The sequence below is a fragment of the Podarcis gaigeae genome, assembly GCF_964106915.1.
Source record: "Podarcis gaigeae genome assembly, chromosome: 10".
In the NCBI taxonomy this organism is placed as follows: Eukaryota; Metazoa; Chordata; class Lepidosauria; order Squamata; family Lacertidae; genus Podarcis; species Podarcis gaigeae.
The window spans coordinates 70,340,239-70,365,796 of NC_139686.1; the positions used below are offsets into that span (position 1 = coordinate 70,340,239).

The 25,558-nt window shown below is 40.1% G+C and overlaps 1 protein-coding gene across 15 annotated transcripts in view; it reads left to right on the top strand.

Moving 5' to 3' along the window:
• The window catches only part of PHTF2 (putative homeodomain transcription factor 2), a 69,980-nt gene that overhangs the window by 23,422 nt on the left and 21,000 nt on the right, over nt 1-25,558 (top strand). For 7 of the 15 annotated variants that reach the window (XM_083701467.1, XM_083701477.1, XM_083701475.1 and 4 more), the window contains 6 exons: nt 7,747-7,803; nt 8,875-8,934; nt 15,309-15,378; nt 17,563-17,721; nt 19,825-19,990; nt 20,918-21,082. In XM_083701467.1, coding sequence (XP_083557593.1) covers nt 7,747-7,803; nt 8,875-8,934; nt 15,309-15,378; nt 17,563-17,721; nt 19,825-19,990; nt 20,918-21,082 — 677 coding nt within the window. Of the gene's footprint in view, nt 1-7,746; nt 7,804-8,874; nt 8,935-15,308; nt 15,379-17,562; nt 17,722-19,781; nt 19,991-20,917; nt 21,083-25,558 lie in introns of all 15 variants that reach the window. The other 8 variants (XM_083701480.1, XM_083701469.1, XM_083701481.1 and 5 more) reach the window with 4 other exon arrangements.

The following is a 25,558-nucleotide window of genomic DNA, read 5'->3' on the forward strand; positions in this document are numbered from 1 at the left end:
AAAGATCACAGCAAAATGACCATTCCGAATGAGCCCCTCCAGATTTTATCTGAAACCTGAAGAATCAGGGAGTCAATTATGATACTAGTGGGTAGTTGGCTTTCTTCAGCAAATCCAGAATTCTGTGACTATGATCCCCATGTTTCACAGTTGGGTATTTTATGCTATTTAAAGTAATTTGCACAACTATTTGTAATATTTGAAGTTTCACTTTTGTTTGTTTGTTTGCTTGCTTGCTTGCTTTCAGAATTTGTTGAGAGTCAAAGCACTCAAACACAGGAAGATAATAATGTAGAGAAAGATGTGTGCATACTAATAGTTCTTATCACCGTGTCCCAGTTAATTTATATATAGTAATATTTTCAGCAGGGGGCGGGAGTTGACACGATTTATAAATTAAGCAATTTGAAGAGGATCCATCATATTGTACCCATCGTGTGTGTGCAAAGGAAAAAACGAAGTACATCCTGCAAGCTGGAAGGCTTGCCCTCCCCTTTCCCTCCTGCCCTCCCTCCTTTTCCATGTTTCCTTTCAGTCATCCTCCTTTCTGTTCAGCTGCTCAGCTGCTCATCTGACCCTTGAAAAGCACATAGAGTCAAAAGAGGAAGTGAGAGTCATTCTTCCAATGCCTTCCTTCAGTGCTATATACTTTTCAAAGGAGAAAAAAAAAGCAACCACCCACATCACATCACAAAGAAGATGGCAGTGTGTGGAGGGGGGGGGGGGCCACTAGGTTGCTTTGCAGCAACAGGATAAAGTCAGCAGAACCATTGTGCCCATGAGCACTCTGTTGGCACCCCAGAACTAGACTATAGTTCTTAGCTTTATGCTCCAAAACGGCCATTGTCAGGCTTTTTCTTTGAGAAGACAGAAACGTGCCATGGTCACTTGTTTAATGGAAGTTTTGTGTCACAGGTTTTTGCTCAAGTTGTTGGACTAAAGATCAAATTTACCGTTTTTCTATATTGTGCTACAGTGCTGTTCTGCCTTTGTTTGTAATATATAGCCTTTTTCTCATTCTTTTCAAAGCTTTCAAACCTCCAAGATGCAACCTTCTCTTCAAAGGAAGTTTTGTTAATCAAGGCGGCCTGAAAGTGGGCGTGATCAGAATTCAGCTGTTTGTTTTCCTCAGTTACCAGCAGCTAGTTTGCTATTCTAGAAACAAATCCTTTTAGTCTGGTTCATTGGAGTTTTGCCTGTTAGGCACAAATGGATGATCAGTGGGATTGTTTAGGCATGATTCATGAATTAGGAAATAAACAGATTCACAGAGCATGGCTTTCTCACTTAGCAGTAGTCATCTTAACATCTTAATAATATGTCACCTTTGTAATTGTCATATGTAAAACCTTTTTGGTTTAAATTTAGCCCCACGGGTGGGGTGCAAGTTAAACCTTGGTTTGGCATTGGCTTGTGTCAGATAAACCAGAGCTAACGTTTTGAATCACGTAATTGAACAAATTCAGAAGCAAAGGCTTCTGAACTCTTTATAGCCATGCCTCATGCAGGAGAAGAAGATATACAAGCCCTAGATTTGCTGCCGCTTATTTGGTCACATTAAATTATGGTTTAGCAGCAGAACTTTGACATCCAATAGTGCCCTGTATGTTTATATCCTTTTTCAGAATTATGTTGCATCAAATAATTTCTCCTTCAAATGAGGAAGCCAAGCCATTTAATTTTCTTGTTTTGATTTCATTGTAGTTTCAGCTGCTAATTGCAGCTCTGATTCAGGCTAGTACTGGTTTAGTAACAGTTTCAGGAGCAGTTCGGAATCGGTCCAGTTTAGGTTAATGTGAGGAAATTGGAATGTTAACAAAATGGTAATTGCATATGTGCTAAGGTGACTGATATTGTGATGTTAGTACAGTAAAAGGTAGCCATCATGTAGATGAGTTTTGAGAATCTGAACAATCTGAATGAATGACGAAGTGTGTATTACACACGAAAGCTCATACCTTGAAAGCTTATATTTAGTTGATCTTAAAGGTGCCACTGGAATTATTAAAAAATATTTTTTCATCTTGTTATTCATTATAATCTGAAGTTACTGCATTCTACTTTGCCAGGGTTCCTGCGGGCCTGATCACAACAGATGGAGACTGCAGTGGAACTACTTCTTAATAAACAACTGAATATATGCTGTCTTTTAGGTCAAAAATTTATAAGTAATTCAGTATTGATCACTTAAAGTACATTTCAGTAATCTAATCTTTATGTGGGGCTTCTCTTGTGCTTGGTTTGGAAACTGCAGAATCTTGCAGCATGGTTGCTGATGAGGATGAGACCCTGTAGGTATGGGGATGAGACCACTGGGGGAGGCCTGGGAGTCGTGGGTCAGCGATGCGCCATTGTCCCACACCCCTGATTGCCCTCCTGGCAGCTGTTTCAGCAGCGATATCATAAGGTCACAAATATAAGCCACACTTTAACTTTTCTGGATCGGAATTTGGAAAAAAAAGTGTGGCTTATATTTGGGGCAATACGGTAGATGGCAGTTCATGCGGCCACCAATAGGTTGAGGGAGTCTTCCTGGAACAGTTAAAAGAGCTGTTAGTAAACTGCTTCTTGAAAAAAACATCTTTGGACCCAACCATTATTGCCAATTACCGTATTTTTCGCCCTATAGGACGCACTTTTCCCCCTCCAAAAATGAAGGGGAAATGTGTGTGCGTCCTATGGGGCGAATGCAGGCTTTCGCTAAAGCCTGGAGAGCGAGAGGGGTCGGTGCGCACCGACCCCTCTTGCTCTCCAGGCTTCGCGGACCTCTCCGCAAGCAGCGGGAGCGCTTTCACTGCTTGCGGAGAGTTGCCTGCATGCCAAAGCCTGCGCGTGATGAGCTCAGCGCGCCCGGGCTTCGCGGACCTCTCCGCAAACAGCAGGAGCCAGCGCTTGGCTCCCACGGCTTGCAGAGAGCTGCCTGTTTGGGGGCTGGGGTCGGGGGAAGCTCGGGCGGGCCTCCCCCGCCCCAGCGCCGCACCTGGGGGGGAAATAATTTTTTTCTCTTTATTTCCCCCCAAAATAACTAGGTGCGCCTTATGGGACGGTGTGTCCTATAGGGCGAAAAATACGGTATCTTCCAGTCTCAAGTATTCCATTCAGCCTTGTCTGAAGGATATGCACCATTTGGACCCTTTCCAATCAGGTTTCAGGCTCCATAAGATTTAAACTGCCCGGGTTGTACTGGTCAATGATCTCCTGCAGGCTAGGGATAGAGATGAAAGCTATTTTCTGGTTCTGCTGGAACTCTCACTGGCTTTTGATACTATCAACCATGGTATCCTTCTGGACCGTCAGCATGCAAATTAAAGCAAGTCAGAAATATACCTGAAAAAACAGTGTATAAGCTCTGAAGCTATTGGATTGAATAAGCCTATTCCTGTTCATCCACAACTATACATTGTACCCGACAAGCATGTGTTGAAGATGCGAGCATTCCTTTTGACAGAGCAGCAATACATAATAGATTTGTAGTTTATTATACTTAGTTTCCTGTTGTGGTAAAGGGCTGGTGTGATGACTAAATCGTTGTAATAAATTTTACTCATTCAGTTTGGCAATTATCACATATGTACTGGAATGTGAGCATTCTCTCAGTGACATAATGGCAGTGGCAACTGTTAAATTTTCAGTGAACCATGGTAAGAGGTTAGGAGGCTTCCTGGCGGTTCATAATAAAGTCCTCCCTGTATCTTTAGTGCTAGCAAGCTTCCTCACTTCCTTTTCCTTACCTTGTCCCCCCCCACCCCGCCAAAAATAAATAAAAATCCTATGTACCTTTAGGTTGTATAGTACTCCTATCATCTTTAAAAGATATGACTCCACTTGTCAGTTCTTGATTGAATTGCTTGTTCTCTTCAGCCTCTCTTACAAAAAAGAACAGTATCTTCAGCTTTGCAAGCCACACATTTTATTTCGTGTAAGACGTTTGCAGTAAGCTACACTTCTCCCATCACTTCCCCCACAAGAGGAAAGTTTTCTGCTTTGTGCCATCTGCGTTCCTGACCTTGTTTAATGTTTCATATCACTGGCTAGTGGCGTTCATGCAGTCACACTCAGTCCTGAAGCCAAGCAGAGACAGGCAGGGCCAAATGGTCTAAAGTTGTCTCATACTCAAGGCTCAAAAAATCCTGGAGGTGAGCCGAAAAAATAGACTTAATCATGCTAACAGAAAAGACCATTGTTGTAGCTCCACTCTGTGTGTTGTTTTTGAACTGCTGTTGTGTTTTCCATCTGCAGCCGTGAAATTGGGATGATTATATATTCAAATTAAAACAGAACCTCCTTGGATTTTTCAAGGTTATATGGGAACCAGATACTACCCTCCAGTCATTCAACTGACCCATGACCACATAACAACATTTTCAACTCATCTTCTTATTTTATTTCTTTAGCTTTAGTTTGTCTCCAGTATTCCCTCTCAGCATATTAGTGTTCTTTCATCTGGCTTATAATTATATACCGTGGATGACATATTAGGCGACTTAAAGGTAAAGGGACCCCTGACTGTTAGGTCCAGTCACGGACAACTCTGGGGTTGTGGCACTCATCTCGCTTTATTGGCCGAGGGAGCCGGCGTACATTTTCCAGGTCATGTGGCCAGCATGATTAAGCCGCTTCTGGAGAACCAGAGCAGCGCACGGAAACGCCATTTACCTTCCCGCCGGAGTGGCACCTATTTATCTACTTGCAATTTGACGTGCTTTCGAACTGCTAGGTTGGCAGGAGCAGGGACCGAGCAATGGGAGCTCACCCTGTTGTGGGGATTCGAATCGCTGACCTTCCGATTGGCAAGCCCTAGGCTCAGTGGTTTAGACCACAGCGCCACCCGTGTCCCTCTATTATGTGACTTACGACTGTTTATAGTATATCCCTTCATTTTCTCCTCCCTGTAAATAGAACTGAACAACAGAGCCAGGGGTTTCCCTGTGATGCAGGGCCAGGGAGATCTAGTGAGAAAAATGTAGGAGGCTGTTTCCGAGGGTGTGTAGGAAAATGCTTTGAAATCTTAAGGTGAACATTTAACCTCTTGACAATGCAGTCTTAAACATGTTTGCTTAAAAATAAATCAAGTTCCTAGTAACTTACTTCATAGTCGTGAATGACGTTTATTGGGTGTCTAAGAGATTAAATAAAATAATAAAAATAGTGAGTTTAAGATTGCAGCACAAGTATCCTAGGAGATCAAATGTTTGTAGTCTTCAGCTTTTTTTTATTAAAAAATGAATGCTGAGCTACTTAGCGACACTTCAGAAGTATCAGTGCTTATTAAATACAGCTAAAAGTGTCATGGTAGTCATAACTCTGGTTATGAACAATATGTCTGAGGGAAGAGAGTCAGACAGAAAGAAATCTCAAGAGTAGTTCAGTTTTTTGAAGCAGGCTTTGCATTGTTAGTGAATCATGTACATATCTGTTCAGAAGGATGTCTCATTGACTTCAATGGGGCTTAGTCTGAGGTGAGTAAACTACTTTGGAAGGTGTATACAGCTGTAGGTATGCTTAGAAAATATAGCCTGTTTTGTTCAAATATATTTGTCCTTGTTTTAGTACATAAGAGTTGGATTTTACGAAGGTTTGCTCTAACCTTGAGGGTTATGTTAGGGCCTACTGTACAAAACATCTTCTCGTCCTTTTTAGAGGCCTGACAGATAGGAATTGTTTCATTGAGTGTTGGATTCATTACACACTTGCAACTGTATCTACGAATAGAGTATAAGTAGGCAGAATATTTGGCAAAACCAGGTTTAGCCACCAAGAAGAGGCTTAAAATGTGGTTGACTTTTAGTGAAAAAATAGTTGAAACTTTTATGGGAAAGAAGAGGCTTCTTGAAATAATGTTAGAGCTGTGTTTTGTGTAATTTTCAGAAAAGTACGACTTTGATGTCCATGTAAAAGTCATCTGTTCTTGAAAGCATATTTCCTTTAGAAATGTATTTTATTTATCTTTTACATTTCCATCCTGCCTCCCTGAGGAAAGCATACATGCAGGGATGATTATGAACTTCATGTGAGTTAGATTAGGCCAAAACATAGTAAGTGGCTCAAGTTCTGTGTGGGGCTTTGACCAGTTCTCTCTACTCTTAAGTGCAACACTCTCACCGCAACAACATGATGAAACAAACAGCATTGTGGTCAAGTTTGATCAGTGCTCTGAAACAAGTGGCACCTTCAACAGATGTTGTGTATCCTCACTCCACTTGAGCAGCTGCTGGCAAGTTATGCCGACCTCCCAGAATAATATAAGCTGTAAACCAGGCATAGGCAAACTCGGCCCTCCAGATGTTTTGGGACTACAACTCCCACCATCCCTGACAACTGGTCCTGTTAGCTAGGGATGATGGGAGTTGTAGTTTCTCAGTGCTCTGTTTTGGTTCCCTTTCTGTTGGTGCACGCCAATTGAGTCCCCTAGTGGAGGAAGTGATGACAGTTCAGTGTGGCATGGCTGAAAAGACAAAAACGAGGTAAATAAAAACAAACAAACATCAAAAGTCTGAAACGGGAGGAAAGGGTGTTTGAAGAGAATATTTAAATCTATAGCAAAACCAGGAAAATAATATTGGGGCAAAGAATTATTTAAAGGAACATACACTGCAAATCATGTAACTTCTTCTGAAAGTCAGTAGCCACTTTATAAAATGAAGCTAAGCTGTGGTTGTTTTTCTCTTTGAGGCTGTTCAAGCATAAAGTTAGATCACAGTTTAATATTATAACTACAGGCCTCGGGCTCTTATGTGTAGTGATTAATTTCTCCCATTTTCCAGGCTAATGGCAAGCTATACTTTGCCCACAAACAAGAATCACACATGACAGTATGCATAGGTAAACTATGGTTTATGCAAATCATGTTTTATCAGGTTCAAATGTATTGCTGGTGTGTGTGTAAGATCTTAAGGTTTGTGGTTGAAATGCCATGCTTATGTCTGAATAGCTTCTTAACATTTCCATTGACATCCTGAGTGCAACCTGATTTTTTGGTTTTTATTCTAATAAAATCTACTACAGCTGAAAGTTTGGAGCCTCTCTGCCTAATATTTGACACCCGGGCATGGTCCTTATCTAAGCATGCAGACAGGAATAGTAACTGATCAAATGGGTTGTCCACGTAGCACAAACTACGTACAGGGCCTCACAGAAATCTAGTATCCTGCGAATGGAGCAGTTGTTGATATGTTATGTAGATTCCGATTTGGTATTTTCACATGCAGGCCTATTGAGAACCATTCTTGAAAATGATATAAGCCTCAAGTAATTTGTTTTGGTTCCTTTTCTGTCAGCACTGTGAGTCTGCAACTGATGCTAAAAGAAATCCTGCGAGTAGTCAGGCACATAGACTACATGTAGGGCACAAAGAGAGAAAAGTTGCTTTTTTTGTCAGACAGTCCTAAGCAGTATCTGGGAGTACTGGGGCAGAAGTCACGACTTCTAAAGCCCTGCTGACTCCTATTGTCCAGGGCCAAAAGTGGGGGTGCTTGTATTGTTTTTTTCCTTGTCCCACCTCCAGGAAATGGTTTAGGATCCAGAAGACCCATAGCTGGCTGTGCCTTGCCTCTGGATTGCCCTGTTCTGGAGTACTACACTGGCTACCACTGGCGGAAACACATGAATCCACATGCTTTCTTGGAGTAGTCTTGAATCCACATGCTTTCTTGGAGACTTTAAGTGTGGTGAGGGTGTGCGGGTGTTGTTTCTGATTATACTGTGAATGATCTCATTTTAATGTAGACTTTCCTCTTTCCTGTTTAGATTGGGGCATATGACCAGCAAATATGGGAAAAATCTGTAGAACAAAGAGAAATCAAGGTAAAGTTTAGCTTTATTTTTATTGTTTTATGGTACTGAATGTCAAACTTCATATCCTCAACAGGCTCACTCCAAATCATTTAATTTGCTGCACAAGTCCTGTGCAGAGGATTCTGGGGTCCACTTTTTGGGTGCAGGGTGTGAGCAAGGTGTCTTTGGGCTAGTTCTTGTCCTACGACAGCTATGTGTACTCAAGAATATGTCCAATGTCCCCCTCAAATGTGTATTGTAGGGGAAAGTCATTAAGCAGCAGGGAAGTTCTTGAGAAGCTTGTCCTCTGTTATTTATATTGTCATTGAGAAAGCACAATAAAGCACATAGTTCTCACGTATATAGTTTGAAAATCAGGGATATATTGTAATTCATAATTTATTTTGATAAGACTTTATTATTTCACAGGTGTGTGCTGTCCCCCCCCCCAGGACAAAGGATGTTCCATTTGTGAATTATTTTAATAGCATTTGTGAATTCTTTTTATTATTATTATTAATTTTTTAAGAAAATTTTTCTTTTACAAATTATTTGAACACAATCATATTCCATATGTTACAGATTTTTGACTTCCCCCTGCTCCCCCCGCAATCCTCATACTTTTGTATTTATTCCGCATTTCCTTTATAATTATATTGCCAGTTTTGTGAATTCTTTTGTTATCATGTAGTGATAGTAATGGTAATCCTTACCAATCTGCAGTTTTTTTGTGGTGGGTGGGTTAAACTTTAAATAAGTTCTACTGAAATGGAAAAAAAAAACTGGTACAAGAGTTAGGGTGGGAGAGGACATTTTAGGAACTCTTTAGATTATGGAATCTTGGCTAGGGTTTGTCTCTCACTTGCATCAAAACTATTTGGTGTGGATGTGAGTTTTTATGTGGAGGAGCCTCCTTAAAGGAAACAGCTAGGATAGATCTTTTACTTTGGGAACTCCCAGTTACAGTGCTTAAAAATAATATTGGGGTGTTTTTAGTTATGTTGCACTAAGCTGCCTTATGCTATATCATAGATAATTCCCTTCATATTTTACATGCTTTTTGGTCAGATATCACTGACTATCACATGGTTACCTTTATAGTTCCAGTTTACTTTTCCTCATTTTTCATCCTGTCATTGTTTTGAACAGTTTATTAAATTGGTAAGTACTTGATTATGGAAATTTGTGTTAAACAAAACAGCTTTTGTAGATTAACTGTGTCTCTGCATCTTAGTGTGACTAACAAAAGCCTTCAAGTATCTGATGAATAAGTAACTACTTCAAAAGCATCTAAATGCTTTAGCATCACTTCTGTTTTCCATTTAAAACAATTAGGCTGTGATCCTACACTTTAGCCTGGAATTAAGTCCCATTAAGCTCAGTGGGACTTCTTTCTGAATAGACATTCATAGGGCTACATTGTTTGGTTCATTTAAGGATTCACCCACTCTTCTAAAGAGACAAGAAATTGTAATGCTGGGATTAGAATAAACTCCTGCTTCCTTTGATATGATATTATACCTTCTGGCCATCTATTGTGGTTCCATATTTTTGTATATCATTACCATCCGAAACAGCACCTTTTCATTTTCCAGAAATGAAATGGAAAACAACCATTCGATTCCAGCTCTGAATGTGCTTCACTTGAAAAAGGCTAAAATCAAGCATCTGTTGGCTTGAGTGCTATGAGCTAACTATTGGGAATCTAGTGGTTTGTTCCACGAAACTCTGCAACTAGTGAGAGTCCTTTCAAACAGACAGTAATAGATAACTTTGTAACACGCTTCTCGCCTTGAAACTGTTGTCTCACTGCAAGTAACCAGGTGGAAAATGCACTTGCCTGGTGGTTCCTCCTCCTCCTGCTGCCTACCTGCATGCATTTCATTCAGTTGTGAGGCTGGCTGTGTTTCATCAGCTGGGAAAACACAGCTGAGCGATATGGTTGTTGTGTATGCTACCTGTGTTATCTCCTCTGTCAGGAAGAGAGATGGAGGAGTGAGATAAGACTGACAGAGTGCTGTGCCTGCTGCATGTACACCAGTTCTTTTTCCTGACAGAAGAACGAACACACAGTAGTAGTGCTGGGAGGGGGTATTGAAGCAGGGGGGCAATGAGCAAGTACTTTCATAGTTTACAGGGGCAGTATGACTCACTAGCAAAGTACTGTACACACCAGATTTTTTCAGAATAGGCCAGTTGATGTCATTGAGATTTCTACTGATGTGCTCTTAGATCTCATTGGAGATCTCGTAAGAACAAGCCAAGGTCCATCTGCTCAAGCACTCTGCCTCTGTCATTGGCTTACCAGATGCCCTTAGGAAGATTACAAATGGCCTGAACTTGAAGGCTTAATTTTTACTTTTGTGCCTATATATATATCTGCTGATGTCGATGGCAACATTTTCTGGCAATGAATTCTGTAAGTTTTATCCAGTGCAATAAAATGCAGCTACTTTTGTTTGTCCTAAATACATCATTTTAAACTCTTATAACATTGGGCAGAGGATGAATAATTTTATACAGGCAATACAAATAATTTTATAAATGTATATAGCAGTGGTTCTCATACTTCGTTCTCTGGGCCACACTTTTCAGAATAAAAATTTGTTCACACCACACCATTTTAAAAAATTGATAAGTAATGCATTGGAAAATAAAAAGAAATAACGTAGCCTAGCAGTGCTATTTTATAATATTATCATGGGATATATCCAGAAAGTATAAAACAATGCAGCTACATAGGAACATGTATCATTCTCAAAATATAATATTGACAGTCCTTGAATCTTCTTGGCACACTTGCCATCTTCTCCTGCTACACCTTGTGAGAACCAGTGGTTCTGCTCGATAATCCTTTTCCAAATTTAAACTTTTGTCTTCCTTTACAGAGGAAACACTTCAATCCTCTTATCATTTCAGTTGCTCATTTGTTTAAGCCGGAATGTAGCTTACAGAATAACACCTGAAAGTATAATAAAAACATTAGAGTGAGTTTAAAAGAGACAAGCATTAAAAGAGAACAATTGAATGGACCTATAGAATAAGTACAGTGAAGCAGCAATAAAGTTGTCTGTACCTTCTCATTTTTACTTGAGGCAGCTAGAACTATGCACAAAATTCTACATTTGTGCATGTTGTCAGTTTTTAAAATGAGGTTATTGGCTGTTTTTATTTTGTTCTTTATTATGATTTGTATACTTCCTAATTAAAAATGTTCTTTGGACACAAATCTCTAATCACATCAATTATTTGTTTTCTCTTTCTATCCCTTTCCTAAACATTCTCAACACTAACTTCTTTTACTGCAGTAGCACTAACAGATTTAGTGAATTTTCCCCTATGGCCCCAGGATGTTTCTGGGGTTGTTGGTAGTCAGTTCAGACCGCATCAGCACATATGTGAAATTAGGCTTTAATTCTCATGCACATAATTCTGTTCTTTGCTTTTGTTGGATCTCCATTCACCCAGTTTGGAAATATCCTTTTGAAGCTTGTGGTAATTTGGGATTTTACTATTTTTAATAGTGGTCATCTGAAAACTTGGCTACTCTGTTGCTCTTCTTTTGAGTTGTGCCACATTTGGGTGACCAGGAAACTCTTCTAAAGGTTTATCAGCAGCTGAAACTGGGAATGATTTGAAGTATTAAATCCCATAGATTCATAATGAGTTCATCCCTTGCAGTATGGGATCAAGTTTTCCTTTGGGCAAAAAGAAGGGGAAGATTCTCACCTTTTAACAAGATTTGGATTTGACCTAACATTAAGCCCAACCAAAGTTTAGTTCTGAGTGGTATGGCAGCAGCAGCAGGACTGTGGGAGAAGCTTGGCCACCATCCAAGAACCTGCATGTTTGCTTGTTCACACTGAACCATTGTTTGGTTTCGAGTTACCTGAAAACTGTGCTGTTATTTGAATAACACAGCAACTATTACAGAATTTCCATAGGTAAAACACAGCAACTAGAAAGGCCCACAGTATGCCTCTGCTCCCAGATGCCAGATAAATAAGTTTACTTCTATTCTCTGCTTCCTATGTGTTACTCAGCTTCTGGTTGATGAAATAACCTACCTTCCTGGATTATGACTGCTATGTTTGCAAAATGCAACCATCATAGATGGCTTGTTATACATTCTGTGTCCTCTTACCACTACAGTATTTAACATATATATTTTTGTTCTGCCATAAAATAATGTCTCATGAGTTTGTATTCTTCAGCTTCATTAAGATTTTCTGCAGTTTTCCTGTCTCCTTTAGTACTCCATTTATTTATTTTGGTCTAATGTCTCCATTGTACAGCTTGTTTGCTACCCTGCTACCAGTGTTATTCATTTTTACATCACTATGAAGTTGCTCATAAAGTTCCTTCTTGGCTTTCTTATTGTCAACCTATGTTTGGTTTGCCAGACTTCTTGCTTGGGTGTGCGCGTGTGTGTTCATGTTTTAATAGTTTTACAAGAAGTAATCTTGTCTTTTATAGTCTCATTTAGTCTGAAGTTTAACAGATAATTGTTTGAACTTGCCTTATCTAATAAGTGGTGTATGTTTAACTTGAAGCCCTGTTATCATTGCAAACAACTTCCAAGTGTTCTGTAACTACCTTCTTAATTTCCTTTTAACTGGAGCTCTACATTCTCTTGGCAGATCTATAATCTATTGTGGTTGCAGCAGTGAAGCTTTTGACATTGATTAGTTGAGCTGATCTGATAGCCTGGAATGCTGTAAGATCCAAACTGTTCAGGGAACAATGTTGTCAGTGTTTGCAGGCTCAGCTCTGTGAGGGAAAAGAAAGTTTTAATTTTGTTTAGTGAACCATTTCTATCCTGCTCTTCAACAACATAAGGGGGTCTATAGAAGTTCAAACAAAATGCAGAATTACAAAGGATTAAAATGCCCAAGCAAACACAAATCTAAAAGATAAAAATTCCACCTGGTACTAAAAGCACTTCAAAGTTGGTGCTAAGTGACCATCTTTGGGAAGTGGGTGTTGTCCAGTTTGGCTAGTGTTAGGTTTCTTAGAGGTATTTGTAGCAGTGTTAGAAACTGAGATATGAAAGATAGGAGCTAAATGGCACCTTAAACCTAGGTTATGGGCACAACAACGGAATGTCTAGGTGTGCTTTTTTATAACAAGAATACAAAGCTGAAAATTAATGAACTGCAGCAAAAATATGTTCATTTTTCACATGGTCTAGTCCTTCCCCTACCCACCCCCCTAATATTCTTAAGAGCAGAGGCAGGCAACCTAAGGCCTGTGGGCTGGATGCGGCCCAATTGCCTTCTCAATCCGGCCCGTGGACAGTCTGGGAATCAGCGTGTTTTTACATGAGTGGAATGTGTCCTTTTATTTAAAATGCATCTCTGGGTTATTTGTGGGGCATAGGAATTTGTTCATCCCCCCCCCCATATAGTCCAGCCCACCACATGGTCTGAGGGACGGTGGACCAGCCCACAGCTGAAAAAGGTTGCTGACCCCTGCTTAAGAGGGTCTCTTATCCAGTATCTTCACTATTCCAGTCTTCAGAGAGTAGCTGGAAGTGGGGAGGCAGAGAAAGGTCCTCCTTTCCTTCCACTCCGCAGTTTTAATCTGAAATCTTAGACACAGTACTGCGCCCAGAGCTCAGAAACTGCTCACACTAATTAAATTCCCTGTCACAAAATGTGCCCAGAACAATTGGAGTTTAGAACACTGATTTGTAGCTTTGTGGGGCAGGCTGAACACATCCCAGGAACCTAAAGGGAAGGAGTGGTGAATAAATCTTTGTTAAATGAGCAGAGGAGACAGAGACTGAGATAGTGCTCTGAAGAAAACCCAGTCTTTCCAGTCAGGAAAATCTATAGAGGGTCCTCTCCATGTCCCATGGTGCAGTGCTAGGACACTAGCCAAGAGAGAGATGAAGGGAAACAAGAAGACAAAGTAGGTGTTAATGTAAAACACAATGTGAGGAAACAAAGGAAGACATGAGGCTACAGTAAGAAATAGCTGAGGATTATGTAAGGACTGAAGCAAAACTTAATATTAGAACAGTGCCAGAGGGGAATGGATAAGCTTGGGATTGTGGACCATGGGTATAGGTTTGATAGCTCTTCTAGAACCTGACAGGCAAATCCTACTGGCTGTGGCTTCTACTATCACTAGAGTATTGTGATTTGGCAATCCTATGATTCACATACTGATTTAAAAATACTTGCCAATTCTTTGGCTACAGGCCTCCACTATGAGTATTGTGAACTTAGCTGTCCATTTTAGATTCATCTGTATGTTGGAATTTGGTCATACTGTGGCTACTGAGCCACATCGTTCAGGGATCTATCTATCTATCTATCTATCTATCTATCTATCTATCATCTATTATGTATTTAAGCTAATTAATTAATATTTAGCATTTAAGCTAAATTCCAGTGTGTGTTTTCCATAAGAGGAAAATGCATATGATACTTAACAGCTTCTAGCAGAGTATGAACAGGATTAAAATAAGTGGTCTCTCCTGTTGCATGTGATTCAGGGTGCAGCTGAAGATTACGAGATGGACAAAGTAATATTCAGAGCCATGTATCTAGCACCAGCTCTGGAGAATGTCAGTGTAGGACAGAACCTGTCAGTAATGAGGATGTTGAAGGCTGCTACTGAAAAGTTGTCCATGTGTGCTATAAGCAATTGTAGAGTTTGAGATGGGCCAGGGGGGCTACTGAGTAGTTCAGAAGGGTCAGTGTGATCTGATACCAGGTTTTGCCATGCTTTTGATAGGTAGCAGATAGGTTGACAGAGATGCAAATAGAAATCTCTCTAAAGCAGGATGAATAGTAAGTTTTGCCCTCAGTATATTGGACGTTCTGATATTTTTCTCCGAAGTGACAAGTTAATTTAGAAACTTGTTTTAGATCCTTACTTTAGAAACAAATACTTAATGCTGTGGTGTGTTCTGATTTTTTTTTTTTTAGTTTTCTCTTAGCCTGTAAATTTCCAAGTTTTAGCTTGGAAGCTTCATGATGCACGTTTTGTCTCTCAGAAAGATAAGCTTCAAACACTTAGGAAGAGGCCTGTAATACGTTTACATCTATTCTTGTACCATTCTTGAATTTCAAAGTCTAGTGGATATGTTTCTTTGAAAATTAAAGGCAAAATAAAATAGATGTCAAAGTAAGTATTTACTAACTCTGGCAAGCATGTGTGTGTTCGTATGTGGCTGCATAATTGAACTTAATTAACTCCTTTAGGTGTTCTGGGAAATATAATAAAGACAGTAATTTTCATTATACCTTTGTATTTGCATCAGCAATATACTTGTATTTTTAAAGCAAAAATTATTTTTCATTAGTAGAGATACATGGCAAATTGGAATCTTTCTTAAAAGTAGATTTCAAATAGGAAATAGTGCTCAGTTCAGGAGATGAAAACCTGATAACTTTTAAGTTCACCACCGTTATTGGCCCCTGCTCATATGAAAAGTGTTTTTCCTTTAATTGTAATAATAATAATAATAATAATAATAATAATAATAATAATAATAATAATCCAATATTATTTGCATATTACAGGGTTTGAGAAACAAGCCAAAGAAAACGGGGCATGTAAAGCCAGATCTGATAGATGTTGATCTTGTAAGAGGTAGGAATGGATCTCTTAAATATGGAATGCAGTATTGATCAATATGCCAATTTATTTATTTATTTTATTGTTTTACATGATAGAGTGCATTTGGGGACATCTTTTTTTAAAGGGGTATACATATGGTGTCTGTGTATTTCCTAGCTTGGTTATACCCCCCATCAGTGTGCAGCTTATTGCAGGTGGGGCAGTTGCAATGTAAAAACTCTGTGGACAGATTCATGTGTAATTGATTAAAAGAAACCAGAATGCTGCTCAAATGTGCGTTCTCAGATTTATTTATTTTTAGATCAAGGGTAGGCTGGATTTGCAAGGTGAACTTGGAAGTAATAGCCTGCAGTTAAATTTTTCTGCAGTTCTGAACTTGCTTGTGCACAACATGCCGTGTTAGATACATTCACCTCCAAGTAGTTTCCCTCTTCAGAGCAGTGAAATTCAGGTTGCAGGATGCAACTCCAATAAAGGTAGCGAAATTTCACATAGCTTTTGCATAATGCACTTTCATGACTTGACATCACCTGTCAAGATGAGGTTAGAGGGAGTCTCCCTCATCATAAGACATTTAATAATTGTGATTTCAGGAGCACTGAATGCCTCTAGCATTTGATTGTGACTAATCTCAAAAAGTGCCACCCAAGTGCTAGTTTCCTATCATTTTCCCCTGCTGCAAACCAAAAGAAACCAATGGCATACATTGGGGGAGCCAATGTGGTGCCTTCTAAATGCTGTGGGACTACAACTCCCATTGGCCTCAGCCAGTGCAGCCAATTACAGAGGATGCTGGGAGCTGTAGTTCAACAGCCACTGGAGAGCACCGCATTGGCTACCCCTGGCATACTTGACCCAGTATTTCCATACCAGACGATCAGACCTGAGTCCCCTGTAATTTATAGGAAAGAGAATTTTTATCTTTGGTGTTCCTGATAAAGTACTGACTTTGAGAGATCTAAATCCACGGCTTAGTTTAATTCTGTTATTCTGTTCCTGTAGAACAGGGATGCGGAAGCTGTGGCCCTCGAGATGTTGTTGCATTCTGTCTCCCATCAGCACCAGCCAGCATGGCCAATGGTCAGGGATTCTGAGAGTTGTAATCTGGCAACATCTGGAGGCCCACAGGTTTCCCAACCCTGCTGTAGAAGCAAGACTGGGTCCTGTTTTTCTTTTTCTTTCTAGAAGTATGTGTAGAAATGTATGTAGCTCTTGCAAAAGAACCAGGAATAGTGGCAGGTATGTGTGGTCTGTTATTATCCACTGTCAGCATCAGGCTTATCCCTTTGGCATGTTTTGGTGTTCTATTCAGTGAAATAAATTCCCCCTTTTCTATTTGCATCTATTACTGTAGTCCTCTGTTCTATAAGTATGCACCACTCATATGTTGGAATTTTGGATTCCAAAACACAAAGGGGAAGAAAACTTGGGCTTTTCACTGGAATTTTTGCACTAAATAAGCCTGCAGTCCTGTATGTATCTTCCTGTAAGAGAGCTCCATTGAGCACAATAAGTCTCGCTTCTAAACATGCATAGCATTATACTATAATTATATGTTTTACATGGTAGAAAGATGAATTACTCAGTATTCCATTGGGAATTTCCCATGTGTCATGCTATGGCAGTCTGCACTTCTGTTCCCAGCTTAGAGACAGTTCCCGCATATGATTTCCTGTACCAGACACATGTTTCATATAGGACAAAATATATTTACAGTTGATTATGAAGTACTACTACTTATTTTGCTGAAAGTACACAGCTTTAGAAGTTCAGCTTCACACACAGGAATATGTTCCATGTAAATATGGCATATATATCTCACGCAAAGTCGAAGAAGAAGAAGAAGAAGAAGAAGAAGAAGAAGAAGAAGAAGAGTTTGGATTTGATATCCCGCTTTATCACTACCCGAAGGAGTCTCAAAGCGGCTAACAGTCTCCTTTCCCTTCCTCCCCCACAACAAACACTCTGTGAGGTGAGTGGGGCTGAGAGACTTCAGAGAAGTGTGACTAGCCCAAGGTTACCCAGCAGCTGCATGTGGAGGAGCGGAGACGCGAACCCGGTTCCCCAGATTACGAGACTACTGCTCTTAACCACTACACCACACTGGCTCTCTTAGGATTTTGTCTTAGTCAAATGGTAATTGTAAATTGTCTATATTGCTATGCAACCTAAGTGATTTGTTTGTCTTCTGTTTAGGCTCTGCATTTGCTAAAGCTAAACCAGAAAGTCCCTGGACATCTCTGACTAGAAAGGGGATTGTTAGAGTTGTTTTCTTCCCATTCTTCTTCAGGTGGTGGCTACAAGTGACATCAAAGGTTATTTTCTTCTGGCTCCTTGTCCTTTATCTTCTTCAAGGTATAACTAGATGACATTATTAGTTTTTTAAAAATGCATTGATCAAAAAATGGACCAAATCTTATTTTTCAGAGTTCTAATGATGCATTTCCATTTATATTTTTTAAACTCAAGTTACCTCAAAAGTAAGAAGCTGCTATAAGGATGAAACTAAATTACAGCAATTCCCAAAAATGTTAACTTAAAGAAAAGGACTTCACAGTGTAAGAATAAAAAACGAAATTGAGAGAAGGATGTCATTTTGGCACTCCACAGAAACATAATGAAATTAACAAAGGGAAACAGAAACAGTTTAGTTTAAAGAACACACAGTGTTTATCCTTGAGCTTAGACAGTGATTTCATATCACTAGAAAACTATATTAAAATGTATTCTATACTGACAGTTTCCTCACCACCTGTTTCAAATATGATAGTAGATAGTGTTATTATTCTACCCATGGCTATTTATTTTTTATTAAGTGTGGTAATACCTATGCAGCAATATTTAAATTAAAATTGTTAAGAACATAAGGCCCTGTTGGATCAGACCAAAGGTCCATTTAGTCCACCGTTGCCAATCACATGCTTATGGTCAGTCAACATTGCCTACAGCACATAAGCACAATAGCAGCCTTCACAGTCATGTTTGTCAGGTATTCAGAGGAATACTGCCTCTGATACTGGTGATAAGATATAGCCATCATGTTGTAACTTTATAAGGGAGTTGCTTCAGCCCCCAACCGTGGCCCTTGGCGGGGGGGCATCACTTACCTAGGCACTGGCCTTGCCCCATCTCCATCCAGGTAAGCAGCAGTGATGCCAGTGGCAGGAGGGCAGCTCAGCACAAACTGTTCCTGACAGACCCTTGATCATTAATTATCCACAATGCAGCACTGTAATAAATCAGTTACATTGATACATTATTGCAGCTCCTTCAAAGGTACTAACTTGTCTAAAGGTACAAATTGAGGCACATATTAGAAGTTCTGCATTATATGCCTGTCCCAATCCTATTTTGTTGTGACTGTTACCATGGTTTTAAATATGTTTTCCAGTTGTCTTCTGATATCAGCAGATCTGAAAGCTTGTGTCAAACATTTTAGTTGTTTGTATGCAGTGTAGTATAACGTAATCTTGATGTATACTGCTTATATTTAAAAGGTTTTGTCACAACAATATCGGAAAACATGTTAACTCTTCAAATAGAGCACTGTAGAAAAACCAAGCTTTTCAGATGAATTGATTTCAGTGAGAGTTTGCTCATATGTTTAAATTTCCTGTACTGATTTTTTTAAATACTTCAATTCTGTGTCCAGGGCAGCTGTTTATCAGCTCCATCTGGTACACAGGCTGAGACCTTACCTGCCCACAGACTGTCTTGCCAGAGTGGTGCATGCTCTAGTTATCTCTCGATTGGACTACTGGAATGTGCTCTATGTGGGGCTACCTTTGAAGGTAACCCGGAAACTACAACTAATCCAGAATGCGGCAGCTAGACTGGCGACTGGGAGCGGCTGCCGAGACCACATAACACCAGTCTTAAAAGACCTTACACTGGCTCCCAGTACGTTTCCAAGCACAATTCGAAGTGTTGGTGCTGACCTTTAAAGCCCTAAATGGCCTTGGTCCAGTATATCTGAAGGAGCGTCTCCTCCCCCATTGTTCTACTCGGGCACTGAGGTCCAGCGCCGAGGGCCTTCTGGCAGTTCCCTCGCTACGAGAAGCCAAGTTACAGGGAACCAGGTAGAGGGCCTTCTCGGTAGTGGCACCTGCCCTGTGGAACACCCTCCCACCAGATGTCAAAGAGAAAAATAACTACCAAGCTTTTAGAAGACATCTGAAGGCAGCCCTGTTTAGGGAAGCTTTTAGTGTTTAATAGGTTATTGTATTTTAGTGTTCTGTTGGAAGCCGCCCAGAGTGGCTGGGGAAACCCAGCCAGATGGGCGCGGTATAAATAAATAAATAAATAAATAATAATAATAATAATAAACAACTTTGGTTTGATCACATTTATTTCTGAGTTTAACAAAAATGACATATTAACAGTATCATTTGTTTAATTATGAATTATTGTTGCAGATTTAATTCTTCACTGGTTGTTTTTTCCCCATGTCTTTGAAAGTTGCTGCAGTAGTCTTGTTCTATACAGTAGAAGCCACACATAATATACCTCTGACTGAAGTAGTAGGTCCTGTATGGCTCATGTTGCTTCTTGGAACTGTGCATTGCCAGATTGTTTCAACAAGAACCCCTAAACCACCTCCAAGTACAGGAGGGAGAAGGCGAAGGTACGGTTTATTTTAACATAGTGAGCCTTTTATGCATGTGCTTACTTTTTATTTCAGAATCTAAACTACTGTATTTTTCGCTCTATAGGACACACTTTTTCCCTTCTAAAAAGTAAGGGAAAATGTGTGTGCATCTTATGGAGCGAATGCTGGCTGCGCGGCTAAGCCCAAAGCCAGAACAGGGAGACGGAGCGCTTCGCAGCGCTCCGTCTCGCTGTTCTATCTTGGGATTAGCTGTGCAAAGCCTGTTCTAGCTTGGGGATGGCTGCGGAGGCTTCAAAGGCTGTCCCCGAAGCCGGAACAGCAAGAGGCTATCCCAGAAGCCAGATCCCTCTTGCTGTTCTGGCTCCTGGGGTTCAGAATTTTTTTCTTCTTGTTTCCTCCCCCCCAAAAAAACTAGGTGCGTCTTATTGTCTGGTGCGTCCTATAGAGCGAAAAATACGGTATTTTTGAAAAAGGCTTAAAATCTGACATTATGCATTATTTAAAAAATGGTGGGGGGTATTCTTGTTCTGCTAAGTTCCTTTAATTTGTGTTTGACCTTCTCATGAAATTGCTACAAATACTGTTGTGATTTTTTTTTATAAACTGCACCCAATACCGATTGGTATCTCTTATTGGTATCAACACAATAGAACTAACTAATGGGGTGCAGGAAGCTGTTAGTGATTAGTTAAATGCATAATGTGCTCATATTTTTGTTTTTTCTGGACTGGTGTTGTGTAGCTCAGAGGGATGATTTTTGTGCTTAGAGAAAACGCTGACGAAAATGTAACCTTTCTCATGTACAATAACAAACTGTCTGTTAAGCCCAGCCAATGGCTGAATTCAGAGCTCTTTGCATGCTTACAAGAACGCTGACCGTGTTGTAGTGCTAGCGAATGACACTTACAAGATGCCTTCCACTTTTAATCTCTTCTGATGAAGGAAATTAAGGAAAGCAGCACATTTGGAAGTACATAGGGAAGGAGATGGCTCTAGTACCACAGATAACACACAGGAAGGAACAGTGCAGAGCTACGGTACAAGCACCTCTTACAGTATTGGCGCTGTCTTCAGAGATATCTGGCATGCTGCTTTCTTTTTATCGGGGTTTGTATTTTATTCAAGGCTTTGTTTGTCTTAAAGATGCACTATCCTTTTTCTGACAAAGTAATCATTCATCTGTACTGCTGACATCCTTCTGTCCATCCAGCTAGCTTTAGTATAATCCTGTTAAAGTATTCCAACACCTGTGGCTGTGTTCTTCTGACTTTGGCAAATGAAGACAACTTTTCTTAAAAATGCCAAGTGGATATATAGAAACTGATCATTTAGGTGGAAAATATTGTTCAACCATTGCCAAAGGGCAAGAAAAAGTAATAAATAAATAAAAATCAGGTTCTATTTTTCTAAAGTTGCTTAGTTGTCTTGCAGTGTAGGTTTCCATATTCTGATATTGTAGTTTCAGTTCATTAATGCAGTGATCTTCAGCCATTCCAGATCCAAGCTCATATTTCGTCTCAGCCTGCTATATAGACCCTACTTTTAGGGATTCTCCCCTCCTGATTTTATGTGCTGGTGGTTTGCAGTTGTGAGGGAGAGAGTAGTACCTCGGTTTTAGTACTTAATTCATTCTGGAGGTCCGTTCTTAACCTGAAACGTTCTTAACCTGAAGCACCACTTTAGCTAATGGGGCCTCCCACTGCCGCCACACGATTTCTGTTCTCATCCTGAAGCAAAGTTCTTAACCTGAGGTACTATTTCTAGGTTAGCGGAGTCTGTAACCTGAAGCGTATGTAACCTGAAGTGTATGTAACCTGAGGTACCACTGTATTACGTTTGTTTCAAGTATAAGGGCTGGTACAGTGGTACCTTGGGTTATGAACTTAATTCATTCCAGAGGTCCGTTCTTAAACCGAAACCATTCTTAACCTGAGGCACGCTTTCACTAATGGGGCCTCCTGTTGCTGCTGCGCCGCTGGTGCACTATTTCCATTCTCATCCTGGGGCAAAGTTCTCAACCCTGCTAAAAACATTTATCTTTAGGCAAGCTTGTCAAGACATGTTGAATGTTGGCATGTGTTTTAATGTGGTTTTAGCTTATTGTTGATTTTAATTATTTTTGAAGGTTTTACATTGTTGTTCTTACTGGGGGTTTTTTTTACTAATGATTTCATTTTTTATCCTTTTTGTAAGCCACTTTGATTTTTTTTTTTTAAACCACCACCACCACCACCAAATGGTATATAAATTGTATGACATAAATAAACTTTAGAGTGGGTCATTGAAGCAGTTGTGGGTCATGTGCCATCTACTGAAGACCTATGCAGTAGTGAAATGATGCCGTCTATGACTGACTAGCAAGCAAAAATAACAAATGTGTTTGCTCCAATTAGATTACAAAAAAAGCTAAGGTTTGTTGATTGGTGTAATATATGAAGCTTTAAAAGCTATTAAATCCTGCAGATGTAAATTATCATATAGCCTGCTTTTTAACTATGCATCTGGCCAAACAATGATGATTAGTTTCTTTAAAATTTGCTCCAAACGGTTGAGAAACAAGTATATTAATGCACTTGTATTAAGCAGTCAGAAAAAAGGATAGTGCAGCTTCCCACATCTACATGTTTTACATTTTATGTGTTCCGCATTATTACACTAACATGTGTCACACTGATGCTCTTATATGATTATGCTGTTTCCTATAAACTAAAATTATTGCCTATAATCATCACATGCTGCTTCTGGCAGGCCATTTAAGCACATCAAGGCAATAGAGGTCCCATCCCTCTTTAATTTTAAAAACACATTTCTGCCTTAGCTCGTGCTTGAGCTCAATTATTATAATTTTAATTCTGCCCTAATTTTTCAGTTGCATTTTCACCCTCTATTTTAATGTTTTGATTATGTACTGTATTTCAATATTCTTGTGTAGAAATGTTTCTAATAAATTCTACACAATGTAATTTATCTTTCACTGTAAAGAAGTTTGCAAGGTATGGAAATATTTCATATTTAAATACATTTTGGCTGTGCTCTGTGTTCAGAGCAATATTCATGACTTCCAAAGCAATTACATGCATCATCTACGATACAAAAATAGGCATTTTGAAAAAAAATCCCTTCCTTCCCCAAGACTCAGAGTCCTGGTCAAATTCTTTGTATGTAAACTGGATTGTTTTTATTTAAAGAGATGTGGTACAGCTTTTATACCCTAATGGAGGAAATTCAAAGCTGTAAACTTAATTTTGTTTTGTAGGAAATGTTGCAAAACATGGAGAGTTTGGGTTGTTTAAAAAGCTATACATTATTATGTATTTGATGTAGTAAGCTTGAAGCTCCCATGTGAAAATGCTTGGACGGCTGACTTTAGCATCAGTGAATTTAAACAGAACTCTAAATATGCTTTTGAGAAGCATTGAAAAAAGAAACTAGAATATGACACAGTGAGAAAATTTGTTTGTAGAGAGAAAGCTAATCCAATAATATTGAAGTCATGAGATTGTTTCCAGTTAAACAATTGTTATTTGAAGCTATCCTTCACAAAGTCAAAGTGCTTTGACTGAAGGCTCTGTTCAATGTTAAATATGGCAACTCCTTGATATTTTTCTTCAGAAGAGCCTGTTTGTAGTGGTAGATCACAGCAGAACTTGGTTTTTGAAGCTTCATGGTGTTGTTCCTCCTTGTCTTACTGCTAGTGCTTCAGTATTAGGTGGAACAAATTACAGTAGAAATAATATGATTAACTTTTCTCCTTTTGCATACGTGGAAGTACAAGTTTCAGGTATTTGCTGGGCAGAGCAATCTTACCATATTTTATCTGCCCTGAATCTTCCAACATTCAGCTTCATTGGATATCCACAAGTTCTAGTGTTAGGCTTGAGGGAGAAAAGATTTCCTTTATCCACTTTCTCTCTGCCATGCTTAATTGTATAAACTTCAATCATGTCACATCTTCTTACCTTTTCCCTAAAAAACCCCCAAATGCTATAACCTTTCCTCATAGGGGAGCTCTAACTTCTAGTTTTAAACAAAATGCACACTTGTTTCCCTGAGTGGCGAGAAGTTCCAGGGAAACCACATTTAGCTGGCTTTGATTTTCTTTGGGAAAAAGTCTCATTGGAGGCTTAAGGTATTCCTGTAATATTTAAGTTTCTTGAAAATATATATATACAGGATGAGCTTAAGGCTCTTACAAACAGCAAATTACACTGTCCGACATCAGATGTTGAGATAGGTAAAGGGTAAATGGATGCCTGACCATTAGGTCCAGTCGTGACCGACTCTGAGGTTGCGGCGCTGATCTTGCTTTATTGGCCGAGGGAGCCGGTGTACAGCTTCTGGGTCATGTGGCCAGCATGACTAAGCCGCTTCTGGCGAACAAGAGCAGCACACGGAAACGCTGTTTACCTTCCCGCTGGAGTGGTACCTATTTATCTACTTGCACTTTGACGTGCTTTCAAACTGCTAGGTGGGGAGGAGCAGGGGCCGAGCAACGGGAGCTCACCCCGTTGTGGGGATTCGAACCGCCGACCTTCTGATCGGCAAGTCCTAGGCTCTGTAGTTTAACCCACAGCGCCACCCGCATCCCAGTGTTGAGATACAGTCCCTCAAAAGAGACTTTGCAGATCACAAAGCTTATAATTTCACCTCTTCCCCCAGTCCTACATAAAAAATGCAGCTGCTGTTCCCTCTTTCTTGCTGGAGCAGGATAGTAAGTGTGAGGCATGTTCTCTAACCATCTTTTAGCTTTCTTGACTATTTTCGTGCAAACTCCCCAACAACAGATGTGTCTAGCAACTTTGCCTGCTGACCATTGAGGAAATTTATGCAATTGTTCTGACCCTCATTGCCTCCCTTTCTGTCAAAATTCCTTTGCGGTAACCAAATGACTATCTTGGAAAAATATCGTTGCACGCATCTGAATCACTGAGCTACGAAAGACTCCTGGGGTTCCAGCACTTACCCAGGAGTTTGTTTCCTTGGAATGAAGGTCAATTGAGACTCTGGTATCTTTATGATTTTCTTATATGTGTCTTTATTTACACATATATACCACCTGAGAATGAGGTGGAGGGGCTCACAGCTTTAACACTCCAGCAGATCTTGCCTCCCCATTAGGTTCCCAGGGAGAAGCCAAGTTTTGAGTCCAGCACAGAGCAATGCAGGCCTCTTCCAACTTTGGTCAAAACCCAAACACATCCACTGTTGGCCTGTTGTTCTCCATCCTAGGGTGACCTGGCCTCCAGTAAAGTGAAGTGGGAAATGGCCCACCCATTCCTCTCTAAGATGCTGATGATGGGTGCTTAGCTGAGTAAAAAAAGGTAAAGGTACCCCTGCCCGTATGGGCCAGTCGTGTCCGACTCTAGGGTTGTGCGCCCATCTCACTTAAGAGGCCGAGGGCCAGCGCTGTCCGGAGACACTTCTTGGTCACGTGGCCAGCGTGACGAAGCTGCTCTGGCGAGCCAGACCAGCGCAGCACACGGAAACGCCGTTTACCTTCCCGCTATAAAGCGGTACCTATTTATCTACTTGCACTTAGGGGTGCTTTCGAACTGCTAGGTGGGCAGGAGCTGGGACCGAACG